The sequence below is a fragment of the Trachinotus anak genome, unplaced genomic scaffold, assembly GCF_046630095.1.
Source record: "Trachinotus anak isolate AG129_WGS33_773 ecotype Australia unplaced genomic scaffold, CSIRO_AGI_Tana_v1 ptg000007l, whole genome shotgun sequence".
NCBI lineage: Eukaryota > Metazoa > Chordata > Actinopteri > Carangiformes > Carangidae > Trachinotus > Trachinotus anak.
In genome coordinates this window covers 10,312,332-10,337,236 of record NW_027273858.1, presented here as the reverse complement: position 1 = coordinate 10,337,236, position 24,905 = coordinate 10,312,332, and the positions used below count along the sequence as shown (strand labels likewise).

General features: G+C 39.3%; 1 protein-coding gene across 2 annotated transcripts in view; it reads right to left on the bottom strand.

Moving 5' to 3' along the window:
* The window catches only part of LOC139622810 (cGMP-dependent protein kinase 1), a 77,740-nt gene that overhangs the window by 5,761 nt on the left and 47,074 nt on the right, over positions 1-24,905 (bottom strand). For both annotated transcript variants that reach the window (XM_071480416.1, XM_071480415.1), the window contains exons 5-9: positions 21,697-21,760; positions 15,809-15,886; positions 14,123-14,217; positions 6,828-6,893; positions 3,965-4,039 (exon numbers count right to left, since the gene is read on the bottom strand). In XM_071480416.1, the coding sequence (XP_071336517.1) occupies positions 3,965-4,039; positions 6,828-6,893; positions 14,123-14,217; positions 15,809-15,886; positions 21,697-21,760 (378 nt within the window). The remainder of the gene's footprint in view (positions 1-3,964; positions 4,040-6,827; positions 6,894-14,122; positions 14,218-15,808; positions 15,887-21,696; positions 21,761-24,905) is intronic.

Sequence of the window (24,905 nt, the reverse complement as noted above, 5' to 3'; positions counted from 1 at the left end):
ATTCGTGATAGGAAAGAACAAAGACGGGGTGTCCCGCACATGAACTGCTTAGTGCTCAGCTGGCTCTGAAGACATGCCTTGGCTCCGCCACTGACCAACCCAGCATGCCATTGTTGACCCGCACATGCTGGCAGCGGAGATGGTTTCCACGTGTCCATCCCTTATCCCCAGATGCCCCATGTCGTCTCTGGTTATTGTTTGATCCAGACAGAGTTTCATCAGCTCAGTCTCTGGATCACTGGGCTTAGGACAGATCTGAGCCTGGACAGGTTTTTCTGGGTCACTCGGAACACACTATCATCATCAGGCCTTCTCTCTCTCTCTCTGTCTGTCTCTCTCTCTCGCTCTCTAACAAAAACAGGTACAGCTGCCAATAACAGACATTTATCAAAAATACCTCAACAAGTTTAGATAAGACAGAGTTCTCTCTTCATGGAGCAGCAGAGATTAAGTTTATTTACATGAAAGTGAGTTAAACAATGACTCATTTCATGAGCACTGTTCTGGAATTGAATTTGATAAATATAATGGCAAGATGAGACGTCTTACTTCATGCTAAGCTTACATGGCCATTTGAGATGTGGAAAGGGACTTTCACTCCATAAGATCCACCAGATACACGGTTACACTGCCAGCCAGAACAATAAAGCCTTTTCCCTAAGCTGAATGTCAGTGGGCTATGCAGTTACACGTGGTGGCAGGTTACTGAGCTTGTGTTTCTCAGAAACACGTGAGGTTACCAGGACAGTCACGGTTTATTTGTGAGTGTATATAGGCACCATTACTATCAGGTGATCCTTTCATCTTTTTCTCCCCTCCCATCATCTGGAGACTGGCCCAGAAAACACTCTCTGCTTAAGAAAAGGATAAAGAGAAGTAATTGAGAGGATATGAATTACTGTGTTTAGGACAGGATTATTAATAAGGTCGAGGAGATCAACACATCCACAGTACATGGATTTATGAGTGCACACACAGAGAGAAAAACACACACAAAATCTGCGAGGTTTGGACATGTGTTTGGGTCTCGTTAATGAAGGAGGTTTCAAATTCTGTCAAGATTTTAAGGGATCAGGGGATCACTTTACATTATGAAGGTCCTCAAAAAGGTTTAATAGTAACAGTAGTGTTTGTCCAGCAGATGGCAGCCTTGCTCCATTAGATGTATTAAGGTAAGCAAGCTGATAATCATGCCCTTCAACGCTGAACAATAAAATGAAGCTATTGTATTGAGTAGACAATTTTTTAAAAGCATCTTATATTCTTTTCAGAGCAAAAGATTAAGAATGAATGAGAATAAGATAACCTTGAATAAACCTTAACAAGACAACCTTGAAACCAGTCGGTGAAGTTATCAGTGAACTGTATAGAATACTTTTGTTTCAGGAAAAACACCAACCAAGGAGTCAGTGATTAGTGGAGATATTTACTGCAGCTGCGACACAATTGCTCTGACTGATTTCTTTTTTTCAAACAGGCAGAAAGCATCCTTTATCTATGTCCTTTGCTGAAACACAAGATGTTGGAAATAGGAATATGATACTGGTGAGCAGACCCAGTGGGACTGAAGCCGTACATCCACCTTAAATAGATGTCAAAACCCTGACCTTGAATGAAAGCTAACACAGAGCTCAGCTGCATCCAGCACTGTAAGGTTACTATGGTTAGTTATATAGTAGCCTAAATGTATTTTGAGGGCACTTATATGAGGCTGAGATAACATGTTACTTATATTACTGTTACGTGACAAATCCATTACTAGCACTGCTATACTGTGGGTCAAGTAGCACCCAAGTGGGCGATAAGGTGTATTAGTAAACGGATGAGATCATATAAAATGATGCAATCCCCATGTGTGTTAGTGTGTGTGTGTGTGTGTGTGTGTGTGTGAGTGCTATTATCCTCATTTCCTATTCTCCGGTTCTGCATGGTCTCGCCTGACTCAAGGGAGAGGAGGGAGGAGACAAAAGCATCTCCGACCTTGAAGCTGACTCTCGTTAAATGACACTTTTATTTACCAGAAATGCCTGCTTATCGAACTGCACTTGCTCAACAGGCAGAAATGCTGAGTCATGCTGGCTCATATTTTCTCGTCAAACTTCAGTCACGTAAGATTGCTTGATGGGGCATGTTTAGCAGTAAGTGGAAATGTAAAGTATTTATAGTCAATACAGGGCGTCTGCAAGTTTCATACTTTAAGATATTAGGCATTTTCAAGACAGTTGCTTAAAAAACTACACCAGTGACAAAAATGAAGATGATGAAAGCAGCTGCTGGCCTATGAGAGGATGGTTTAAATCACTCCATGAAAATCTCCAGGAAACAGAAGTTTCTTAAAATATATAAGTTTTCGGGCTATTTGATGCCTGTGTAAGAGAGTCAACAGTTAAAATGACAGGACGTAAGGAGAGAGAGGGATCGGGATGCAAGCCAGAGACGTTGCATTTCTAAGTTGGAACTCTAAATCATAGGTCCGACCATGTTTTATGTGTAGAAATACAAGTGAAACATTACAACAGAGACAGATGTATTCACTCTACTTTGTGTAGCGTGAAGTTGCTCCGGCAGAGAGACGCAGCGGCCTGATCAAAAACAATGTGCACATATAGCACATAGCAGGGAGGTAGTCTTTGAAGAAAAGACCTGTCAACCTCACGGAGAGCAGCTGTAGTTTGAGTATAGCTACAGTGCTGCTGCACTGAGCTCATCCACTGCGACCAATTAGAGATAGTTTCCATCACCGTGGGACCCTGACTCAGGCTTTCCTCACCAAAGAAACAAATGTGCTCTGCTGGGTGGGGAGGGCCAGCAAGAGATGACACACACACACGCACATACACACACACACACACACATTGTGCATACATCAAGAAGAAGCTACCTTAACTGGGGTGAAAATGGCTTTGATGTGACTGATTTAAGGGAGCAGAGGGAGAGAGCTGCTCTATTTTAAGGTGAAGTGCTGTAGAGAGCGGAGTGGATGACAAGATTATAAATGATAGTTGTGCAAAATTATTTATTGTTTATTTGCAAAAAAATCAATCTTAGATAAGTTGCCCTTTAGACCTAGACATGGGAAGAATGGGGTAGTGAATGTGTGCTGCAGGTCTCTTTCTACCACACACATCTACTGGCAGAGCACTCATCAGTGGTAGTGAGCCATACGGGGCACCTGGCCAGGACTGACTGCCAGGCGCAAGCCCCCACACGAATACACCCATCTTCTGTTTCCTCAGTGCCTCTATCCAACACACTAACTGGTGTTATGCTCTGGTCTTTGCTCACTAAATTCCACTGAGTTGCAAACATGACTGACACTCAGCAGTCAGCTAGAAATCCAAAGCATGGGATAGAAGCCTCGTCTGCTTCGTCACTCGTCTTGTTCTCTCACTGTCTCCCTTCATCCCGTCCATCTATCGACATCTCTCTCTCTCCCTGTACGTGGTGTTAAGCTGTTCCTGCTCTCTGTAATCTGTCATTACTAGGTTCTTGTTTCTCCTCACCTTGACTCACAACATAGCACTAAGTGAGCGAGGTATCAGATTATGGCTGTCTCAACCCAAAGATGCCTACCACATTGCCAAGGTGTCCTGTGCCTTCTATAGTGCTATTCTCTTGTTTCCATAGTGACAATAAATAGAGTACATATTAATTCCTCCAGAAATAGAGGCAGAGGTCATAGCCTCTGCTTTCTGGCCTGCCAGCCGGGTATCATCTAGTTATGTAACAGAGCTAAAGGCACAATGCATTACCAGCTGGCCTGGAGCACGTTTCATAAAACATTAAGGCTGGCGTGCAATCACAAATATGGTACAATGTGTTAAACTGAACTATTGAAAGTGAAAATTAATTTGTGAAGGTAGCTGATTAAAACAAGAGTAGTACTGAGTATTTCATAATATAGTGTAGTATAGAGAGTATTTTTAATTAATTCATGCATAACAATGAATTCTCACTGTCTTACTTGGCTTTGGCATCAGCATCTTCATGGCCTTTACTGGACACATCCTCCAAACCTCCAATCAGGTGCTTGAATGAACTGCAACACAGACAGTAAATGTTAAAACAGCACACAATCATCATGTCTTGAAGGATTTAATTGGTTCAAGAATCTACAATCTATCCAACGTACAGTAATATACATATTCTTGACTTGCAGTAAGTGGATGAATAGTTTATGGTTTGAGGGAGTAAAGCAGTTTGTAAAATGCAGGCCATCTGAAGAAGCTGGTACAATATATGGCCAGACTGTCATAAAAACCTCTGCCAGTTACTATTAAATATTCATCAGTCTGCTTTTAGAGTAAGCCTCTCATTAGAACTACCGCCTCGTGGTTGTATGCCTCCAAAAACCAGTCAAGTTGCTGTTTACATCTATGTCCGTCCAGACTCATATATATAATGAAAACTTTAAGGGAATTAAGTGTAGTACATGTTTAGATTAAATTTACTGAATTCAATTACATTGAGTTAATAAATTAAATTAAATTAATCTAATTAAACAAATATTTTAAATTAAATAAAATGTACTTAAATGAATTAAACTGGAAAATGGAATTAAAATTAATTAAGTCAATTAAATATTAATTAAATAAAATAAAACTAAATTATTTTCACTAAATTGAATTAAATTAATTTATATTAAATCAATAAAATATGCTGAATTGAATTAAATAAATAAAACTAAGTTAAAACTACCGAATTCAATTAAATTGAAAATGTATTAAATTACTGCCTTGCGGTTGTATGCCTCCACCAGCCAGTCAAGTTGCAGGAAATGTGAGTTCCTGAGTATTGGTTGTGCATACATTTTTTTATAAATGAATTATAGAACAGGAAAATGACCGTGATTTTTTTTTTTTTTTAAATCAATCGTTCATTCATCATTAGACATTGGTCATATTTTCTATTCTTCTAATAGCATTAAGTCTGTTAAGATATTTAAATAAAAAATAACTGTGCAACCATGTTCTTTTTAAGTATAAGTAAAAATGACAATAATATCCCAAATGTGTTAATGACAGTGGATATAGAAGTTAAAGAAATATGATGATGAGATGTCAACCACAGAATAATATGCTATATAATACACTAACCTGCTGAAATAAAGACCTTGAAAGTTGCACTCATGAGGAGATTTGGTACATGAAAAATAACAACTAAGCTTCGGCTCATTTCTCTCTGAAGTATGGCTGCCTATGCAGAAGACTCCAACCATCTTGGAAGAACAACTAAGCTGTCAGCCAGAAGATGCGGTACATCTGGTGTTTTCTCCTGTTGAGACCATAATGCCTGTGAGCTGGGACTATTTCCGAGCTGTGCTTTTCTTTAAATGTTTGGCTTCTTACAGTTTCTATTGCACCGAGTCTGTAGCTCCCTGCTGCTTGTTTTCAGCCTGTCTTTTTCCCATTGTCTCTATCTCCTTCTTTTCTCTCTGTAGCACAGCTCCTGCAATTATCTTACCTTACCTATTGAGCTGTAATGATTCTTTTTACTGCATTACACATGCATGGGCATTCAGAAAATCCATGAAAACGCACAGACAAACAAACCAAAGTTGGCTGGGTGGAAAGCACACACAAAATGAACCAGTTTTGTGGGCTGTGACAGAATTAGCTGCTTGCTGCTATGACAGGCAGAGTGAATGGCAGCGGTAATCACCTATGCTGGATGACTCACACACTATCCCCTCTGCTAGCTCTGAGGATGGCCATTCATGCTTGCTGTGTTCCCTGAGGCCAGAGGGAGGCCCTGGGTAAGCTGATACCATCTCCTCCCCACACCCAACCCATCAGTCTCTATTCTCACCACAAAAATTAATGCAAGAGACAAAGATGCTCAGACACCAACCTTTTCTTCAGATAGTGAAGCAATACAAACATCTTTTGATCCACTTTTTTTTTTTTTGAAAGTACAATCACACCGTAAAAACACTATCAACAATGCAATGTTTATAGTGTAATGAAATGAAATTGCAATGAAATTAAAAGCCATGTTATTGCAGTTAAAGAAAACAAGCAAATGTTTGAGCTGAGATAAAGGGCAATGTGAAGGTGAAAAATGAGGTAATGCTCTTTGATAATCTCCAGACAGACACCAGTTAAAAAAACAGCCCTTCCTAAAATGTTATTCCTGCATAAATCTGGCAAAAATCTAAATTCTTTACTGAAGTTGATTTAGGACACATTTCACACCTGCCTTCTTGGCGTCACTAAACAAAGCATGTCCAAATCTTTTAGGTTTTTTTGTGTCTGCGCCTGGAGAACATTTCCATGACAATGAGTAGAGTCCTGTACATAGAAGCCAGATCAATCAGCAGACCTCAGGTGATGGTGTCGTTGCTTTTTACACCTCCTAAATGTTATGAGCAGCTATTGAAAGCAACATGTAATTTTTGCTGACAGATGACCACTGTAGCCATAGATGGCAGTAAGGTGTTAATTTTAAACTGTAAAGTGTAGCGTCAAAGTAGAACTAGTTGTCAACAAACTGACTCGATTACACTTATATCTATCATAAGTTTGCTCACATTAGCTACCATAAACTACTACATTTAAATTCAATGTATTGTGACCATTTCGGACACATCTAATCAAACACAGCTACATGTGTGCCGTGTTCATCCACTAAGGTGTAGAAATGGCTTCATGTTGATGTCTCATCAAAGGTCGCACTTAAATAGCATGTTCCAAGAAAGATATACATTCATTCATTGAGCTCTTGTACCACTGACACAATGCATTTCTGTTTTAATACTAAAAGAAAAAATGATTGGCAATATAAAACAATCATTACATACTTTGGCGATTAACTTTATTGATACTCACTCTCTATCGATGACTAAACAGGTGACCGCCTCTGCTGCAATGACGTTGGCCGTCCTGATGTCCTCCCTGGAGAAAGAGATCACACACACTTTAGCAAAAAAGGCACATTCGATTTGCACAGTGTGCAGCCATCTTGAACTCACATCATTATTCAATTTAAATTCTTTATCAGACTTAAGAAAATGACACCAGGCAAAACTAAATAAAATTAATGTGGTCAGTAATGTCAACTCCATTCACTTCATAAGTGGCACTGGCACGCAATGAAAACATCACTCTCTACAGGCAACACACGGCAATGCATGGTTGGCATTACTCTTTATCATATTTGACATCAAGTTCATCTTCCTCTGACGACGATGCTTCTTCAGAGGAGTTGCCCCAATCGCATGAATCCTCTGAGTCTGTATCCCAAGGATCCATCTTCCTCTATGAAAAGTCTTCTGCACACAGAGTCCCACGGCAATAAGCTGCGCACTGCCCAGGGCAGCCCTCCAACAAAAGACACGTCTGGGGTACTGGTATATAACTCTCCAACTCTCCAAGTGCAGTGGAATCCACTATAACACAGACTAAAATATTACAAAAAGACAGGAAACTCTTTGAGGGATTCCCCATAAGCAGATTATTTCATGGCCCATCTTTTCAAAAGAAGAAAAAAAAATCATACTCTGGAGCAGGTCGAGAGCTAAACAGACTCTCCTCTAGATTTGAAAAGAGCTGATTCAGTTCTGCTGACAATCACTCTCTGTGTCTGATCTGAACTCAGACATATGGCAACCTATTTCAATGAGCAGAGGAGACAAATCCTCCTCATGTTATGTCAACTCCCTCTGCCTTCCTTCTTCCAAACACACACAAGTACAACCCCTCTTACCCCCTCATGCACATACACACACATGCACACTCTGCTTCAGTCTTTCTGCTGACCCCTCTGAGTAAAGGCCACAGCTGGTGGGGGAACAACACATTTTGAAAGGTGAGGACTACAGTGGAGAAGAGATTAGGAGAGAGGATGGCACTGTTAGTGTCAGGGGCATTGGATATATTAACACATGCCTCTTGGGGCCCTCTGGCTAGCATAACATAAAGTATTTCATTCACCTCTGATAAGCTCCTATGACCTGCATCAATGTTCTTAGCACAATACTCTGGCTAATGCTGCTTCACCTGTTCCTCTGTTTGCCCACAACAGCATTCAATACCATCAGAACACTAACAGTATTAATAACCAGGTTAATGGGTGAAAGAGCAATAAATGTCCCAGTTCGGATGAAGACAATGTGTTACACCCTGGTTGTTAATACTGACTGTATGATAATTAGTTTGGGGAACAAGATGACAAATCAGTGGGAATGACTTCTCAATGGTTCATCACACATGTCTGCTACATGGTTTAACTTATCTTGGGGCACATGTTTTTATAACAAGGTGACTGATTCGATTCATTAGAGAAGAGAACAGAAGAGAACAGAGGAGAGCAGAAGAGAACAGAAGTGTTGGTGGTGGTTCATTGTGATCATAACATAGGTTTAAGCAAATGATTATTAAAATATTCAGAAGCTGAATGGGGTGTCATCTTGAAGTGTAAAGGGCTGTTGAGGCACAAATGCTTGTAACGTGCCAGCTGTGAATTTGCCAGTGACAATCCGCCAGCTGTAGAGTCACTTTTCAAAAGCTATCACTCCCACTTGCACAAATGTATCTGCCTAGGTAAGTAACTTGCAAAAGCTTATTTTCAAATCATGGCGTATATGTATCCAAACACACAACAGAGATGCTTCATTAGTCGATAATTCAAGAATGGATTGAAACAACTTTGAATAACGTTTACACTAACTTTGACACAACATTTTAACAAATTATAGGTTACATTTTCTAGTCCACACATGCACACCCATCTGTTTTCTCATCAGTGATAATGAACTACAGCTACAGCAACACCTACAACCTGTTGCATGAGTTAATTTGTCTCATAAGAGGAAGTGTACAGTGTTTATGACATTTACTAACCATGGTGATACAACAAAACAACACAACACTTTCAGCTATACTGAAATAGTAGTTGCGTAAGTGTGAATCATCCTTAAGAGACCTCCAGGGTTTCATATTAGAGCAGCTTGTTACACCTGTCCCCCACTGCTCGACTGTAGCTGAGGAAAACAACTGAGTGTGCCGTTGCCTGTTGATATAAGCGATGTTCTATGTGAAACACAATCGCTAAACAATATCCGTCAGAATGATTCATTTGCACACTGCTGAGCCCAAGTCATCCACTGAGCCAGAGATGGCTCTGCACTTGTTAATTGCGGCGCAACAAGAAATGCACTGGAAAACAGACACATGGACGAGCACAGACGCACTAAAAGCAGCTGCATGCTGTGTCTGGAATGTCCTTTGGACTTACACGGGAGGAAGCCTGTAGTGTTGATTTCTAATAGGTGGTTCAAATGAACCTGGTAATTGGACAGTGATCTGATGTCCCTGGGAGGGGGGTATGAAAATAACGCCCAGGCGTGGAGGCTGAGAGTGGGGCAGTAGCTACGAGCTGCAGTGAAGCAGGGGTCAGGACTGGGGCAAGAACAAGAGGCGGCTGTGGGATACACAATCATTTGCGTTTTGGTAGGCTATTAAAGCACTTAAGTAAATGGTTGTACTAAAGTTTGTGCAGATTTTCCCCATTTAAAACAAATTGTGCATTTTCTATATAACAGCAGAGTATGACCACTTTGCAAGGCATACCATACATTTTTACATAAATGAATATAGATTTCTTACAATTCCAGGCAGCCACTGGCTTCAGTTTATGAAAACTAAGATCGCTTCAGAGGCACTTCCTCATTGGTGCATTTATTGTCCTTTTTTAAGCTCCAGCATCCAAGATTTAAGCGTTAGCTGCTGAACATTATTTTAACCAAACATGGACAATGTGAAAAAAGATAATGTGGAGAGGTTACTCTCAACTCTCAGATGTCTGAGCTTACCACAAGCACATGAACACACTAACTGAATTATTTTAACGGCCTGCCCAAAAACAAAACCTTTTGTGGTAGTGTTTGTGTTTCTCACAAATCTCTGCTAGAACATGCAGTTGACAGATAAGTCTGCCAAAATGGTACATACTTGTGAAATTGTTGGTTATTTTGTGAGTTCAGGGCTGCAGCTGACTCTCAATAGTTGCTCAAACAATGTGGTTTTCAGCTTCCCCATCCCTCCACCCTCATCCCCTCTTGGTTTCACCTAAAATAAATTTTTGGCCTGTGGGAAACTCTGAAGGAACAGTGTCTTTTCATAACTGTATCACAACACAACAACTGTGCATGTTTCCAAAATAAAAAGGGAAAGATGGGTTTCACTTTTACGAAATACTTCTGAAGCAGCTTCCAAAAAAAAAAGCTCCAAGCCTTTGGTGGCTGGTTTTCATGTTGTGATGGTGAGAATGGAGAAATGTAAAATATACAGAAGATGCAGAGAGGAACACGCAGCAGCAATGTAAAACACACAGGTTTGTATTTAATAAGTAAATGGCAAAAGTTAAAGCTGTGACTCATGGAGGATGAGCTATTAAAAGACTGAAGTTAAGGTTTGGAGTGAAGGAAAAGGGATGATTCAATAAAACCATCTTCAGAATAACAAGCTCAGAATTAAAAATGCAGCATTTATTTTAATGATACCACTCTGCTGCAGCAGAGATAACATCATAGCAACCTCAGGCAAAGTTGTTGATTCTAGCTCGACTATTTGCTGCAACACAGTGCGATTTTCAAATAGCAATATGTTGCACTGACCAATAAAATATCTACAAGTGCACAGACCAGTGTTTAGCATTTTATCATGATATTATAACATTTGCTAATTATCACAGAACACAAAATACAGCCAAGGCTGGTGGGAATGTCACTTTGCAAGTGTTTGGTTGTTAATTGAGGTACTGGACAAATAAAAAAAAAAACTGACCTGATGATGACACCAAATTAGAAATAAATAAAAGGGATGCTGTTGTGTCAACTTTCCAAAGTATAAAACCTTCTTCATGTCTGCTAAACCTGAACCGCCTCTCATATTCCTACTGATACCTGTGCTAACATGCCTACACTAATGCAACCTCTCACAATGATTTATCACAGAGCTAGTGGTGGTCTGACATCGGTCTGACACAGACACCAATAACATTTCTGTCAATGACATCACACTTTTTTGCTTTTTATTTTAACAATCCCTCAGCTCATTCTAGTAGAACACACACACACACACACACACACACACACACACACAGACACACAAAATACACTACAGAGAAGAGGTCAGACCTTGTCTGTGCTACTGATGGATTCAACTGAAAGTTCACACTTCACCATGACAGGAAGAGGGTGACATCAGATATGTTGCCCAAACAACAGTTTTAAACCTGAGCTCCATCTTTTCCTGGAACATCCACCTATTGGGACGAGACATCTACTGTATATATATTGTAGTGTCAATTCAGGGCTATACATACACAAGGCCTTTTGGGGAAACATGTAATCGGATATTTCTTTGGCTGCTTTAATGTACACACACACATACCACAGACCAGCACTCACACAAGCTCTAACAAACCATTATGGCTGGCAGGAGAACAGACTTTGATTTGTAAATATGTTGTTCACACAGATCAAAGGCAACGTCTTCAGATGGACAGAGTAGCCTTTGAGTAGGGGCTATTGAGTTTCATGAGCAAGGACACACACAGTTAACTTCTAATTAGAAAGATGGCCCTGCAGAAGGGCTCTCTGATCAAAAGCCTGGTTTCGAAGATGGCCAGCATCTCAATCATTTAAATTTGCGAGACATGCTTGACCATCAAAGGTGTAGCTGAACAGGCTTCTCCTGCTCAAGACACTCCAAGACAAAAGGTGTACCTGACAACAGAAAACAACAATACCAAACAGATCCTGAGGTGGGGAGGGCACTTTGTCATAGCGGGATCTACAAACGATATGGTTTTCTTGATTAAAAAAAGCATGAGATGCTGTCGAAGGCCCTTTGAAAAGCTTTTCAAAACACTACTTCAAATATGATTCATGGACAGTACAATGTTTTGGTGTACTATACATTAAAGGATATATGTGATATATCATGTATTTATATAGAGGTTTATACATTATATATGTATCAGTGTGATACATAAACATTTTTGCAGTTTTCCATTCAACAGAATAATGACAAAGTAATTTCAACAGAACTTCCAAGAAATTAGTGAATTCCTAGAAAATCCAAACAGTTCAACACAAAAGCAGCACAGCTGTTCAATCCATTATAAATTAGTACTTTGTGTCACACCCTCATTCATCAAACAGCTAGTTTTTACATCTCATTAGTGTCAAAGGATCAAATTTCTATCTGGAACAACCTACTGCCAAGAAATCAAGCTGCCTGTGCCTCACATGTCCCACATGCATTTTAATGCTCTGTCATCTTTTATATCCTCTTGTCATTAGCTCCAACATATGGGAAAGCCCAACCATCTGTGCAGTTCCAGCTGTTGACTGAACACCCTCTTTTCATATCTGGAGTTCCCCTTGTGCAGATAAAACTAATCACTTACATGTGTTTTGATAACACATAAGCACAGGATACTGCTGTGGTTCAACTTATGTTTCTTTGTGTTGTGATGTGGTGACAATCCGCTCATGAGGTGTGATTGTTCAGAGCTTGAGAGCTGATTTGAAGTGGTTTTAACAATCAGCAACCACAAGATGGCGACATCACCTTTTTTTTTTTTCATGTTGACACTATTGGCTATGCACACGCATGCCCTCAAATGTACGCACATGAGTGCACACACAGTATGTTCTCTATTTCTACCTGACCACTCACAGACATAACACACTCCCGACTATTTTCCATCTCGACCGTCTCTCTGTTTTAATAATACATTGTCCATGGTGGCGTACCATCATGACAAGACAGGACAAAGAGCAGGGTAAAAATATCACATCAGGGCCATGGTCATTGATGGCAGGAACCATATAAAACATTTTTATTACACTTAAGTGTTCTTTCACCGAAAGTATTTGCAGTAGCAGCAGCTGTGAATCATTTGATCCCTACAGTATATACAGCCTGGTTACTGGTTACTTCAAACTTGCCTCAGTACATCATCAGAACCAGAGAACATGCTCCTGGCACAGGCTGACATAGAATAGATGTTTGTAATTCAGGGGGCCATGCACGCTTGGCTTAGATCTGCTAATAACAGGTTTATCGCCATGAGCTGCTGTGTTAGTAACAGCCACTATGTTCACATACTTCACACAAATGTTAACAAAAGTATACAACTAGGGTGAAATGTCATTATTCCAGTCAAGGACAGCACAGAGATGTCCTTGAAATCATTATACTCTGACAACCAAGACAGAAACTAAAAGAAGCAACGAGATAATTCAAGAAGTGCATAGATAGCATTGTCTAAATTAAATGAGTCTTCAGCTGAGAGCACAATGTTTGATTGTCAAACACAAAAGTCCACCCACAATAAATGACTTCTCTCCTCTGCATTATAGCAGTGCTAAAATATAGCACAGATGGGTTGTCACTTGGTGTGATTGTGAGGAATCTCCACTGTCACTTGAGCACAAACACTTTTTTTCTTTTGATCGGGGTAAAAATAAAGTTTGGGAAAGAAAAGGATGTCACAATAAGTGCTTGTGCTCTCATTTGTACTTTCTGCAAAGAGCGTTGGGTGTAAAATATCTGCATCATTGGATACTTGTGCTGTTTATATAGCATCAGCAAAGAATACTATTACATAACCAATCATTAAAAACTTTTTACTGCTCAAAACTTGTCTTAACATATTTTGAGTTGCAGGGAAAAAAAAATCAAAGCTGATAAAAGAAATAAAACATGGATTGCTGTGACAGTTTAGACTCTTTCTTTCTGATCAGCTCAAACTTAACAAGCTTTTTTGTCTTTCATGTCAGATCACAAAAACGTGTCTGATCAGCTACAGTAAATCAAGCCTGAAGTTTTGTAATGTTTGCCCAGCTTTAAGCATTTCAAAAACATTTAGGGCATTATCACACCTGTCGAGAAGAGTGAGTGGTGGAAAAAACTAGGGACAGATAAGAGCCAGATGCTGGTTAATAGCAAATTAGAAAGAAAGGATGCATGTTAAGTGTAAACGGAGGGGTGTTAAAGACATGTTGTGATTAAATATGAGAGGGAAAGCAGGTGACAGTGTAGGAGACGGAACCAGCGGGAGATAAGAAGATTTAAATTGGAAGAGGCAGAGTTATTAGGAACAACCTTACCCTTGCAGTGCTTTCTCTCCAAACCAGTCACCTTTTCCAAGGCTGCGCAGGTAGACAGGCTCTCCATTGGGCGAATCTTCCCTGGTCACATTAACCTGGCAACAGAAGAGATGAGTTTAAAAGAAAAGATTGGCGTGAAAGGGGGGAGGATGGAACAGGAGTGAAGAAAGAAGAGGTGATATATGATTTGTGATGCGTAGAGGGGAGAGAATTTCATTTCATTTACACATCATTCCAAAAAATGTAGAAGATTTGACATGTAAATGATCACTCACGATGACAGGTTAACTATCACAAGCGGGGGGTGGGGGGGTGGGGGTGCTGGTGTGACAGAAATCTCAGGCAGTCTGTTACAACCAGGTGAGTGCAATCTCTGTGCAGGATGTGGGAGGCACCGTTGACCACTTCATTAGCCAGATGACATGTGAGTGATGGCACTGTGCTGTGCCGCTAGGCTTCACAAGTCACAGTGATGGTGCTTGAGTAGATTTTAGAGGAAGTGAATGGAGACAGCTGTTTCACCTAATGAAGGATCTTGCCTTCATACATTAGTCTGTTCTGCACAGATATATCAGTGCATCCAGGATGGTGTAACACTGTCTACACCTGAGTGACAGTATAATTGTAATCATGTGGGAAAAGGAAAAAAAAAGCAAAGAGAGGAACTAGAGGGACTTACAGCTTAGAGAAGGTAAGATTGTGTGTCTGTGTGTTATGAGACACAAAGATTTGTCCTCTACGCAATCACTGTCTGCCGTCTAGACGGAAACAAAGTTTGAGACGTGGAAATAACCAAGCAGACAGCACTGATAAAGTCAGGAGTGTTTGCGTACATGTGTCCTGTGTGTCTGTGTCCAGCAGATTTTTTTGTGATGTAGTTTTGCCGGACCTTGTGAAATGGGTTGCATCCATTTGAGGTCAAAGAAGAGTAGAAAAAGACAGGTAACATGGTGTATCTTCATCCCTTACAATGACACTTTTGTCCTGAATGTCTGTATTATTGGAAAATGCAGTGAATTTGTTTCACTCAAATTTAATTATCTTGTTATGCCAAGATTTCTGCTTTGGACATCTCAAGTAAGCCATGTTTAAATCCTACCTTTTGTGGATTTAAGAGACTGTAACAGTATATTGTTGATAAATGTATGGAACGATGAGGAGGAGGAGGGGCAGTGGAGAGTGGAGGAAAACATTAAAACATGAAGGTGAGAGAGGAAGTGAGGGAACAAGTGTAAAATGGACCAGAAGGAAAGTGAAAAAGGAAACAGGAAATTGATGAGAAAGATGAATATGACAAGCAGGGAGGATATGAGACGGAAGAGTGGCAGGCATCTAGGCATCAGAACATGTTAACAATTCAAGCACATGGAAGCCCTCCCAGAGTGCTGATGCTGTACAGGACAGCATGTCATCTGCTGCTCAGTGTGAAAGCCACTGTTGATGACAGAAAGGTGAAATGAAAGTGACTCCATTCTCCTTTTCCAGATGCTCCCATTGCTGCTGCAAGAGATGATGAAAGAGGCGGTGCCTCTGTCTCTCGAGATGATTGACGACAGCCCATGTCCACCCAAAAATACTACCACTTCGCTTCAAAGTAGGTGTCTTTTGCCGCATGTGCCATGATGCCCTATGTTGTAATGTCAGTGGTGATTTTTTTGGTGGTGGGCTAGAGGGCACTGCTCTCACCTTCCCCTTACTGATGATGAAGAAGGTGTCTCCTCTGGCGCCTTGTCTGATGATGTACTCTCCATCCTCATAATGTGTCTGTCAGAAGAGAAGAGAAGAGAAGAGAAGAGAAGAGAAGAGAAGAGAAGAGAAGAGAAGAGAAGAGAAGAGAAGAGAAGAGAAGAGAAGAGAAGAGAAGAGAAGAGAAGAGAAGAGAAGAGAAGAGAAGCATATTATGATCTTTTTGGCTCCTTTCTCACATTGGGACAGAGACACTTTGCACTCTTCAGAAGAAGTAAGGCTGAATTTGGTGCAGTGAGATAAATCACAATTAGATTTTTTTTTCTTGTTAATATCACAGACTGGGAAGCTGTTCATGGTGTTTATCTGCCTTCCACCCACTTCTTGCTTGGAAATGTTCTGTGACCTTGGATATGAATAAGCAGGTAAAGAAAACGAATGCTACTGCTGTAGCTCATTTCCAAGAATAAAATTAATACAGTATATCCATCCATCAATACACTTACTGCACCCAATAATCCTGTTCAGGGTTGTGGGTGCTTGAACCTGTCCCAGCATGCAATGAATAAGCTACAGTCTGGACTGGTCACCACTCTAACACAAGGCTAACATACATGGATAGCAAAACCCATTCACACTCACATTCACATCTTGTGGTGAAAATGATCTTCAGTGATGGAGAAGGATAAAATACATCAGGTTCTACAGAACCATGGCACAAGAAGAACAAGCAGTCACTGACAGACCTTGATAAGGACCACAGGCACACAACATGTATCTGCTTTTGTTTTTCTTATTACAAATTCTGGTGGGATTTTCAGTCCTGCAACAATGCACAATATGCTGCACCTTGGACAACAAGTCTAGAGCTAGAGACAGGGCTCAGTATTTCCTTTTGGATCATAAGCAGATTCAACACTGCAGCTGACATTTGCCAGGATTTTATTCTCACACCATTTCACCTAGGAGAGGTGGTTTACATCTTACTTCACACTGAGCAGTGTGTTTATGAGTCATGGCTGCTGTGTGTCACTCAAAAGCAGAGCCTCTAGTTTATAGTGCGCTGTAGTTATGTTTAGTTCAGGTTTATTTATTTATAACGTAGCCCCTTTTCTCAAGCATGTCTTTGAGGACAGAAAAAATAGCAAGATCTAACTAACCAAAAATCAATCAGAGACCAAAATGATCTATTATTGTAGAGGACAAGACTTAGGACAGCTTGATGGATTTAACCATTACGTGACCCAGCATCACCAAACCACAGAACCTCTGCACATACAGGGAAACACTCAAACTCATTTTCAGAACAGGAGAAACCTTGGACGGGTAAAGTCAAATACCACCCATACCAGTGACTGGTAGTTTATGCTGACAGCAAAGGGATAAATTAAAGCAATTGTTAAGAGGTTTAAATTATTTAAGCAGTACTTTCAAGCTTGCCATTTGGTTTGTCTATGAAACTTATGCTTAAGATTATTGCAAATCGAATCAACATCCCAACACTGAGATTTCTCTCAGCCAATAATGCAAACATACCAGGGTACATTTATTGGCATTTCAAGAAAGTCATGCAAAACATCTAATTTTCACAGGGTTAACATATCTGTTTGCTGCGTGCCTTGTCTCAGCTCACTTTTACATGTTGTCCCTCAACCCGACCTAATTGAGTATCTCTCATTAGTTTAATTACTGGCAAAATAGTTTACAAATTTCAAATGGGCTCTGGTGAAAGAGGAGTTGATCACAGCTACGTGAAGGCTGTTTGACAGGACTGTGGGTCACTACAGGTGTGTCATCTATCATTACACAGGCTTGTTTTCACATCCTTGATAAAATATTTCAGAATAGTTCAACCTGGCCATGAGCAGAATTTAATTATTTAATTCCAAAATATATGAAACCACTTTTTATGTTTGCTTCATTCCCTTCCATTCATTAATGGTGTTTCCACTTCCCACTTTCCCACAGTCTCTGAGACTGTTTTGTAGTTTCCCACAAACGTTCTTCTTCTTGATGGAGTTGTCCACCACCATAAAGGCTGATTTCCTTTTCCTGGTTCTCCTGCCCTTCAATATCCCTGCCAATTCAGCCAGCTGTACTGAACTGCTTCAGTTGATTAATCATTGTCAGTTTTACCTTTACCACCTCACATAAAAGTTCCATACTGTGATGAGATTTCTTGTTTCACCATGGTAGAGTCCAAATTATGTTTCATGTTATGGACCATGCTATAAAAATACATTATGGTGTTGGCCATTGTACTGGCTGTGGTCCAAGTCAGAAACAGTGTCCTATGGCACTGTTTTGTTGTGTTACATGACAATTTCTATGCAAGTACAATTGTGTGTATGTTTATGAAGTTGCTGTACCAGGTAAATGTTTATAATAACACCTGAGAACAATACTTGTATATCTTCAGTGTCGGCTATTGTTTTTAAATATGTGCATATGAATCTGGGCCATAGGACTTTGAACTACAGTATAATACTTTTCAGGTCATAGATAGATTTCCTTTTCTGTAACGTCTGCAATGACATTTTCATCTCAAACCTATTTATCAAGAAGTGAAGCAGTTAGGCTAATTTACTCAATAGTGAACACAGCATCATTACAAATATAGGCTATAAGTGCATTACTGTAACAAAATGGAGACAGTTACATTTATCTTTGTAACCACTAGAACTGATTTTTCTAATTATGATATAAGGTCCTGGTCAAAATTATTGGCACCCCTGATTTTCAAGTTTCTTATAAAAATGTTAGTTTCTTTAAAAATGCACCTTCCCCTAATGTTTGGTGGCAGAACCTTTTGGCAGCTATGGAAGCTTCTGAACATTTCTTGTAGCCATGTCAAAGCTTCTCTCATCTGTCTGCTGGAAGTTTCTGTTATCCTTCTACTGCTATGCATTCAAGCTCTTTTAGGTTTGCAGGAGTCTTTTTTCAATGGCAAAATTTCTGCTCTCTCTGGGACGAAGGTCAGTACTCATTGCTGTAAAGTTTGAAACAGTCCATCTTTTATAAGTACTTGGTATAGTGTGTAGCATATAGAACAGGCTGAAACTACCACTCGAGGATCCAGGTCAGTCTGAGGCTCGTAAGATGGTTTTTTCAACAATCAGCACTAACTTTCACAGACTTCTCTCCTTGAGTTTCTTGTTAGTGTCACATTCTGGACATCTCTTAACAGTTTTATGTCTGTGAAATCTCTGGATAACATTACATAGTTTTTAAATAATAGCATAGCTGATGCTCTCTTGTTTTTGCCATTGTGAAAAATTGAAACAATCAGCTCCTTTTCATGCAGTAAAACCATAATTCATTAGTTAATTTGCGTCATGTGAACACTGAAAATTAAGCAGGGGTGAGTCCTTTTTTTATTTTGTTTGAGAAACAATTGTGTCCATTTTGTTTCCATTATATCACTATTATGCAAATGTTCTTTTTTTTCCTTTTGTTCAGTAACCTTGGACATTTCCATTAATTTGCATGTACTTCTTAAGATATTCTGAGTCATGTACTTGAAATTCAGGGGCAATAATTTTGACAAGGAATGTAATTACTGTAAAACATACACACTGATTTACTGACTTTCACCACATTTAAAATGCCCTGACAAATCCCTCAGAATAACATATCCAAAGAACCTGACATATAAGGCCTCTCTAGATTTACTCTACAAAATGACAACATACCCATATTTGCTCATGGGCTGCGCTTAAAGCTGAACGGTGGGGAGGATCAAACACACGGACATTCAGCTGCGCATCTTCACACGACCGTTGCAGCTCATTAAACTGCTAATTAAACTGTAATTTATTTAACAGTTTAACAGTTTAAATGGTCCACAGTAGTTGCGTGAGCTTGTACTAGCCTCCACGAACAAATTATAACAAATACTATCACCGAAATATTTAGTTGGCGTTGTTAGCCAGCTGAAGCAAAGATTACGTAGGCTAGCTGAAAATAACATTAACTTAATGTCAAGTTAGCTACAAGCTAATAGCGTCAAAGTGTTTGTTGACTTCAGAGGCGAACTAACAACGGATATTTCCGTTTTTTATGACGTTCATCTGTCGAGAAAAAGCGCTGTAAATGAATCATTTTAATCTTGATGCTAAGAAGTTTAAGCAAGGTTGCATAGGCGTTTACAAAGACGTCAAGAATGTAAGGCCTGAATAATATGAACCTAAAATTGATTTGTTTTGTTTTTTTAGGTGATGTCCCATTTGAGTTCTACCTCTAAAAATCTATTTCTATACCGGCGATGGGTAAAGTGGCGACGGTACATAACATTATGTACGTGGAGGATTGGGACGTCATGACGCTGGTCGCTGCTGGTATGTAGTCTAACCTTGATCATGTGTTTTTCACTGTTCCTCACAGAACAAAGGAGGACTCTGGAAAGCTAAGGAAAGCTTTTCCATTTTATCATTTATATGAAAAAAATAAATGTTACTTGAAGTTTATCTATGATGATACAATGCAATGATGATATGACAACATGTTGACTCATATATTACACTCAGTTACCAGAAATAGAAATTCTTACACGATGTAAATTCACTGCAGTGTGAAATGATGTGAGAAAAGAGGGGATTTAACTAAATTAGTCATAGTTTAAAATGGTGTTGTATTATGAATATAGTCGTTTTACGATATATTTATGTTCATGTTACTTGGTCTACTGGACTGGGCTGCTCGCTAATAGTTACATAAATTACTACACATAAATTACACTGAAAAGTAGGCAAAGGCCATAATAGAAAGCAGTTCAACGTATTGAAAGGCTCAATATTAGGAGCAAACATTAAAAGTGTGAATGAGAATATGTTTGCATAACTAAATTATGCTGGAGAAAACATCAAACGAAGTGGTGTGCAGATGGGAAGAAAATGTGACACTGAGACGCATCTCAAAATTCAGACTGTCTGCAGCATGAGCAAAACATTCTGCAGAACTTGGAGATCATACCAGTGATTTTGCACATATTAGTCCATTCATGACGAATCCCATATCAAAACTGCTGTCCATTTTGCAGTGTTTTGGAGTATTTCAGGTTTTTGAATGTATTTTTTTTTCCAGGCAGCCGTTGGTTTTTATTTGTTTACATATATAATGAAGGTCAATTAGCAGACTCTTGAAACTTGAATTTTGTAATCTATCGTAGTAAACATTGAGCCTGCACATTTGTTGAAATTATATTATTGTAGTGAGGTAATGCAGTGCAGACTTTTCAAATCGATGTGCACTGAAATTGCATTACCACATTATGATAATAAAACATGAAAATAACCTAATTTTGATGGATAACGCAAGTTATCTTTTTTTTTTTTTAAACAGAAGTTATTTTTAGTTAGTTTCAAAATCTGCACAAAATGAATGGAAAACTATGTATGCCACAAAGAAAAAGGGTAGGAAAAACTCACAAAAACTGAAAACCTGTATTTAAAAAAAAAAAAAAAAGTGCAGAAAGTAGGTTATTATGCTGACATTTAAGTCAAAATGGGTGTCACCCCGCAACATTAAATCAACTGAAAGCTGAATTGGCTATAAATTAAAAGCAGAAATGACTTCTGGAAGCAGTAGACTGAATTCTTGAACAGGTTCATAAAATTGACTGCTTTTACTAGGGGGAGCCTTTCATTCAACATCACCACACTGGGCACATACTAAAGAGCAACAACTGCTCTGAAATCCCAGCTGTGCACACTACAACTGCCTACACTCAAAACACAGTGTGTGAAATATGCCTTCAATCCCATTGAATATGCCTCTCTGGCTCTCTCCTCTTACTTTCTTTGAGTAAAAGAAAATGATTAAGGATGGAAATCTATGAAAATGTGTGGAGTAGGCTGCAGATGTCACAGGCTTTGGAACAAGGCACTTACCTCCTCAAGGACATCGGCAAGCTTGCTCAGAATATCTTCCTGCAGGCCATGGAATGTGGGGACACTGCAGGAGAAAGAAAAGAAAGGGCCTTTTGATTAAAAAGATAGATGGGTTCATACATATTAAATATGTTATGATTTAATCTTCTGTGTTTGCCAGATAAAAAATAGAAAGCAGCGGAGCCAGCAGCTTGGTATATTTATTGGCTTTAAAATGGTTGACTAGAACCTAAGCAGACCTGTGATCTGAAGTGAACAACATAAACAAAGGCAACAGGAACACATAAAATCAATATTATGATGTGGGACTAGGCCTGTATACTGTATTACAGTATGTGTATATAAATATTGCAACACAAACTGGGCAACATGTCTGGTTACACAGCAGGGCATCAGATCCTGAGGTTGAATACACCAGTATGAGGCTCTGTTTGTTCTGTTTGCTTCCCAGCAGCCTCATTGAAGGCTATCTGCATGTTATCAAGCTTACTAAATAAAACTGGCCTAGTGTTTATCAAGCAGGAGAGAAAATAACCCGTGCTGGTGAACAAAGGGCTTATCTTCCCCTATGATCTCTCTCTCTCTCTCTCTCTCTCTCTCTCTCTCTCTGTTTCTCCATCTCCCTCTCAGCCCCCAGCCCAGGCTCTAGCCACTGTGCTGAACCTTGTGTTGCTTCCTCAAGAGGCACTAGCTAAGCACCTACACAGTCAACAGATGACCCTACTCTACATGAAACATATGGAGTTTCAACCCTCAAGCAGTGAAACACAAATAAAAAGCCTCTGTTGTAGTAAATTTCCTTTGCAACAGCTTGATTTTGTGACTGAAAATTAATTAATTATACACAGCCAATGGGGAAGTGCACCTCCACTAATTATTTTGATAATTCTTATGTCATTACAGTCATTTCACTGTGTGACTGTGAGTAAAGCATAAGATAACTTGTAACAGTTTCTATGGAGATGTTGCAAACACCTAGAAAAACAAGTTACAACTACTTTGATGAGGGAGCTTGAGTAATATTTTCCCATGCGTATTTCCCATGCCTTTTCTCAAATTGTTGGGCAGATGGCTGTCTGTTTTTATTCTATGCCTTATGGCTAGACTTTGATATAAAGTGTAAGGGGGCAGAGGGTTGAGTAAGAGCCCAATGACTTTAAAAATAGGAATATATATTTTGTGGTCTTTTGTCAATTCATTTGACACTGCCCTTGAATTCTCCTCATAGACCATTGAGTTTGAGTAATTTAAAGTACATTGCACAAGGAGAAAACAAAAATCTTCACGAGCATTCTCACTTCCCATATGTGATACAATGTGGGATTTCTCTTGTCAGTTTTTCATCAGTGTTCCTCCTCCACAACTTTTGAGAGCAAATATATAATTTCACAGTAGTTAAAGAGTGGGTTGAAGACCCAAAGAGATCAGTATGTCTTTGTTCTTGCCCTTAAACCACAACTCTTATTAGATCTGCTTCTGGGAAACAAAACAGCAATATAATTATCTACATACTGTAAATTAACAAATGTTGCTATAAATCTGATTCTCTCCCTAGATAACCCTCTATAAACCAAACACACAGTGAGCCCAAACATACATCTATTAAATATTTACTTATCTGTGGGACTGTTATGCAAGAGCTGCTCAGAGGCAAGAGCTGCCATACAGTATATTCTCATACACTCAGGAAAGAGATAACAAGTCTTTTTTTAGTCAAAGCTATCACTAAAATAGCTTCAGTCTTAGACAGGAAAGTCAGATAAATAGTGTTTTTATCTTGTCTGAAATCTATTTTTGGTACCGTATGTCTTTGCATCTGGTGAAAGGGCACTGCAGATACAGCAAGGACTGAAGTGGCTTTATTGTGACTGACCTGTACATTTCACACTGCTATACTATTTGGGGTACCAAAAATGTATTTCACCAGGAACACAGCAGCATTTTTCATTATGTGGAAACGCTTAAAATGACCTACATGTATGTTTTTCTGACTAGCAGTATCTTGTGATTGTGTGAATAATTGTGCAACAACTTTATAATCTAAGGGAAATGGTGAAAGCAACTGGCTGGGTGTACTACATATAATAAACATTGGTTTTTCTCAGCCATTTTGGTGATCTTTACCTAACCTTTACCAGGTAGCTCACAAATGCAACTACAAAGTACCTCTACTGTAAATGCTGCGCATCAGAAGACACTCACAGGAGTCTTTTTTTGGATGAGTCAAATGGGTCGTTTTGGAAGTTACTGACATTTTACCTACAGAATGTTGTATGAACTTTTGTTGGAAATGTCGAGTGAAAAGCTGATTTCCTGTGCACAGTATCATCCACTGCCTTAAGACAGCCCTGTCAAATAGTGATAGAGACTGATCATGATCACAGTGATTCCTTAAGTTTTTTTCAGGTGAGATGAACCTAGGCAGAGTGTGCTTTTGTGAAATTCAGACACACACATAAACAAAGTGGAGTGCATGTGTGAAATGAAGCTAGAAGAGTGAAGCCATTCCTATAATATCTGCCCTGAAAAAGTCATGTGATAATGGCGGAGTGGCACCTGAAGACTGCGGTTGAAAAGTCTTATTTGCTTAGGAAGGGTCCTAACTGAGTGAAATGACCCAGAAGTATTTATATGGCAGCCATGTTACATGATGACAAATGATCTAAATGGGAAAAGTGGTTAGGAAAGGAGACTTTGACTTTTCAACTGCAGCCACAATACAGGGATAATGATAAATAATTGTATAATTAGCTTGGTGCAGACCTAAATGTATGAGAGAAAAACAGTAAAGTAAAAAAAAAAGATATGGGGGTTTGGAGAGATTTATACTGTAATTGCATCTCTGCTCTCCCACTTTCTTTTGATGAGTTGAATCTTTTATCCTATACTCTATGAAAGAGCGTGCAGGCCTTTTAAGTGATAATAGGTTTCACTATAGGAAAGACGTTGAGGCCTAAGGGCTCTATGATACAAATAGGAATGTTAAAGAACGATGATAAAGGTACAAGATATTTTCCCAGTAGGATGAATAACATTTTAAGTGAGGCATGATAAATTAATGTTGAGTTGTGTAATTTATTGGCAAAAATTAGGAGTAAGGAATCTTCTAAGAAACAGCTCAGACACATTCTCCTGAATACATTTTGTTAATTAATTCATCACATTTCAGATGAAAGCCCTTTTCAAGGGACAATCTATCCTGGTTCCTC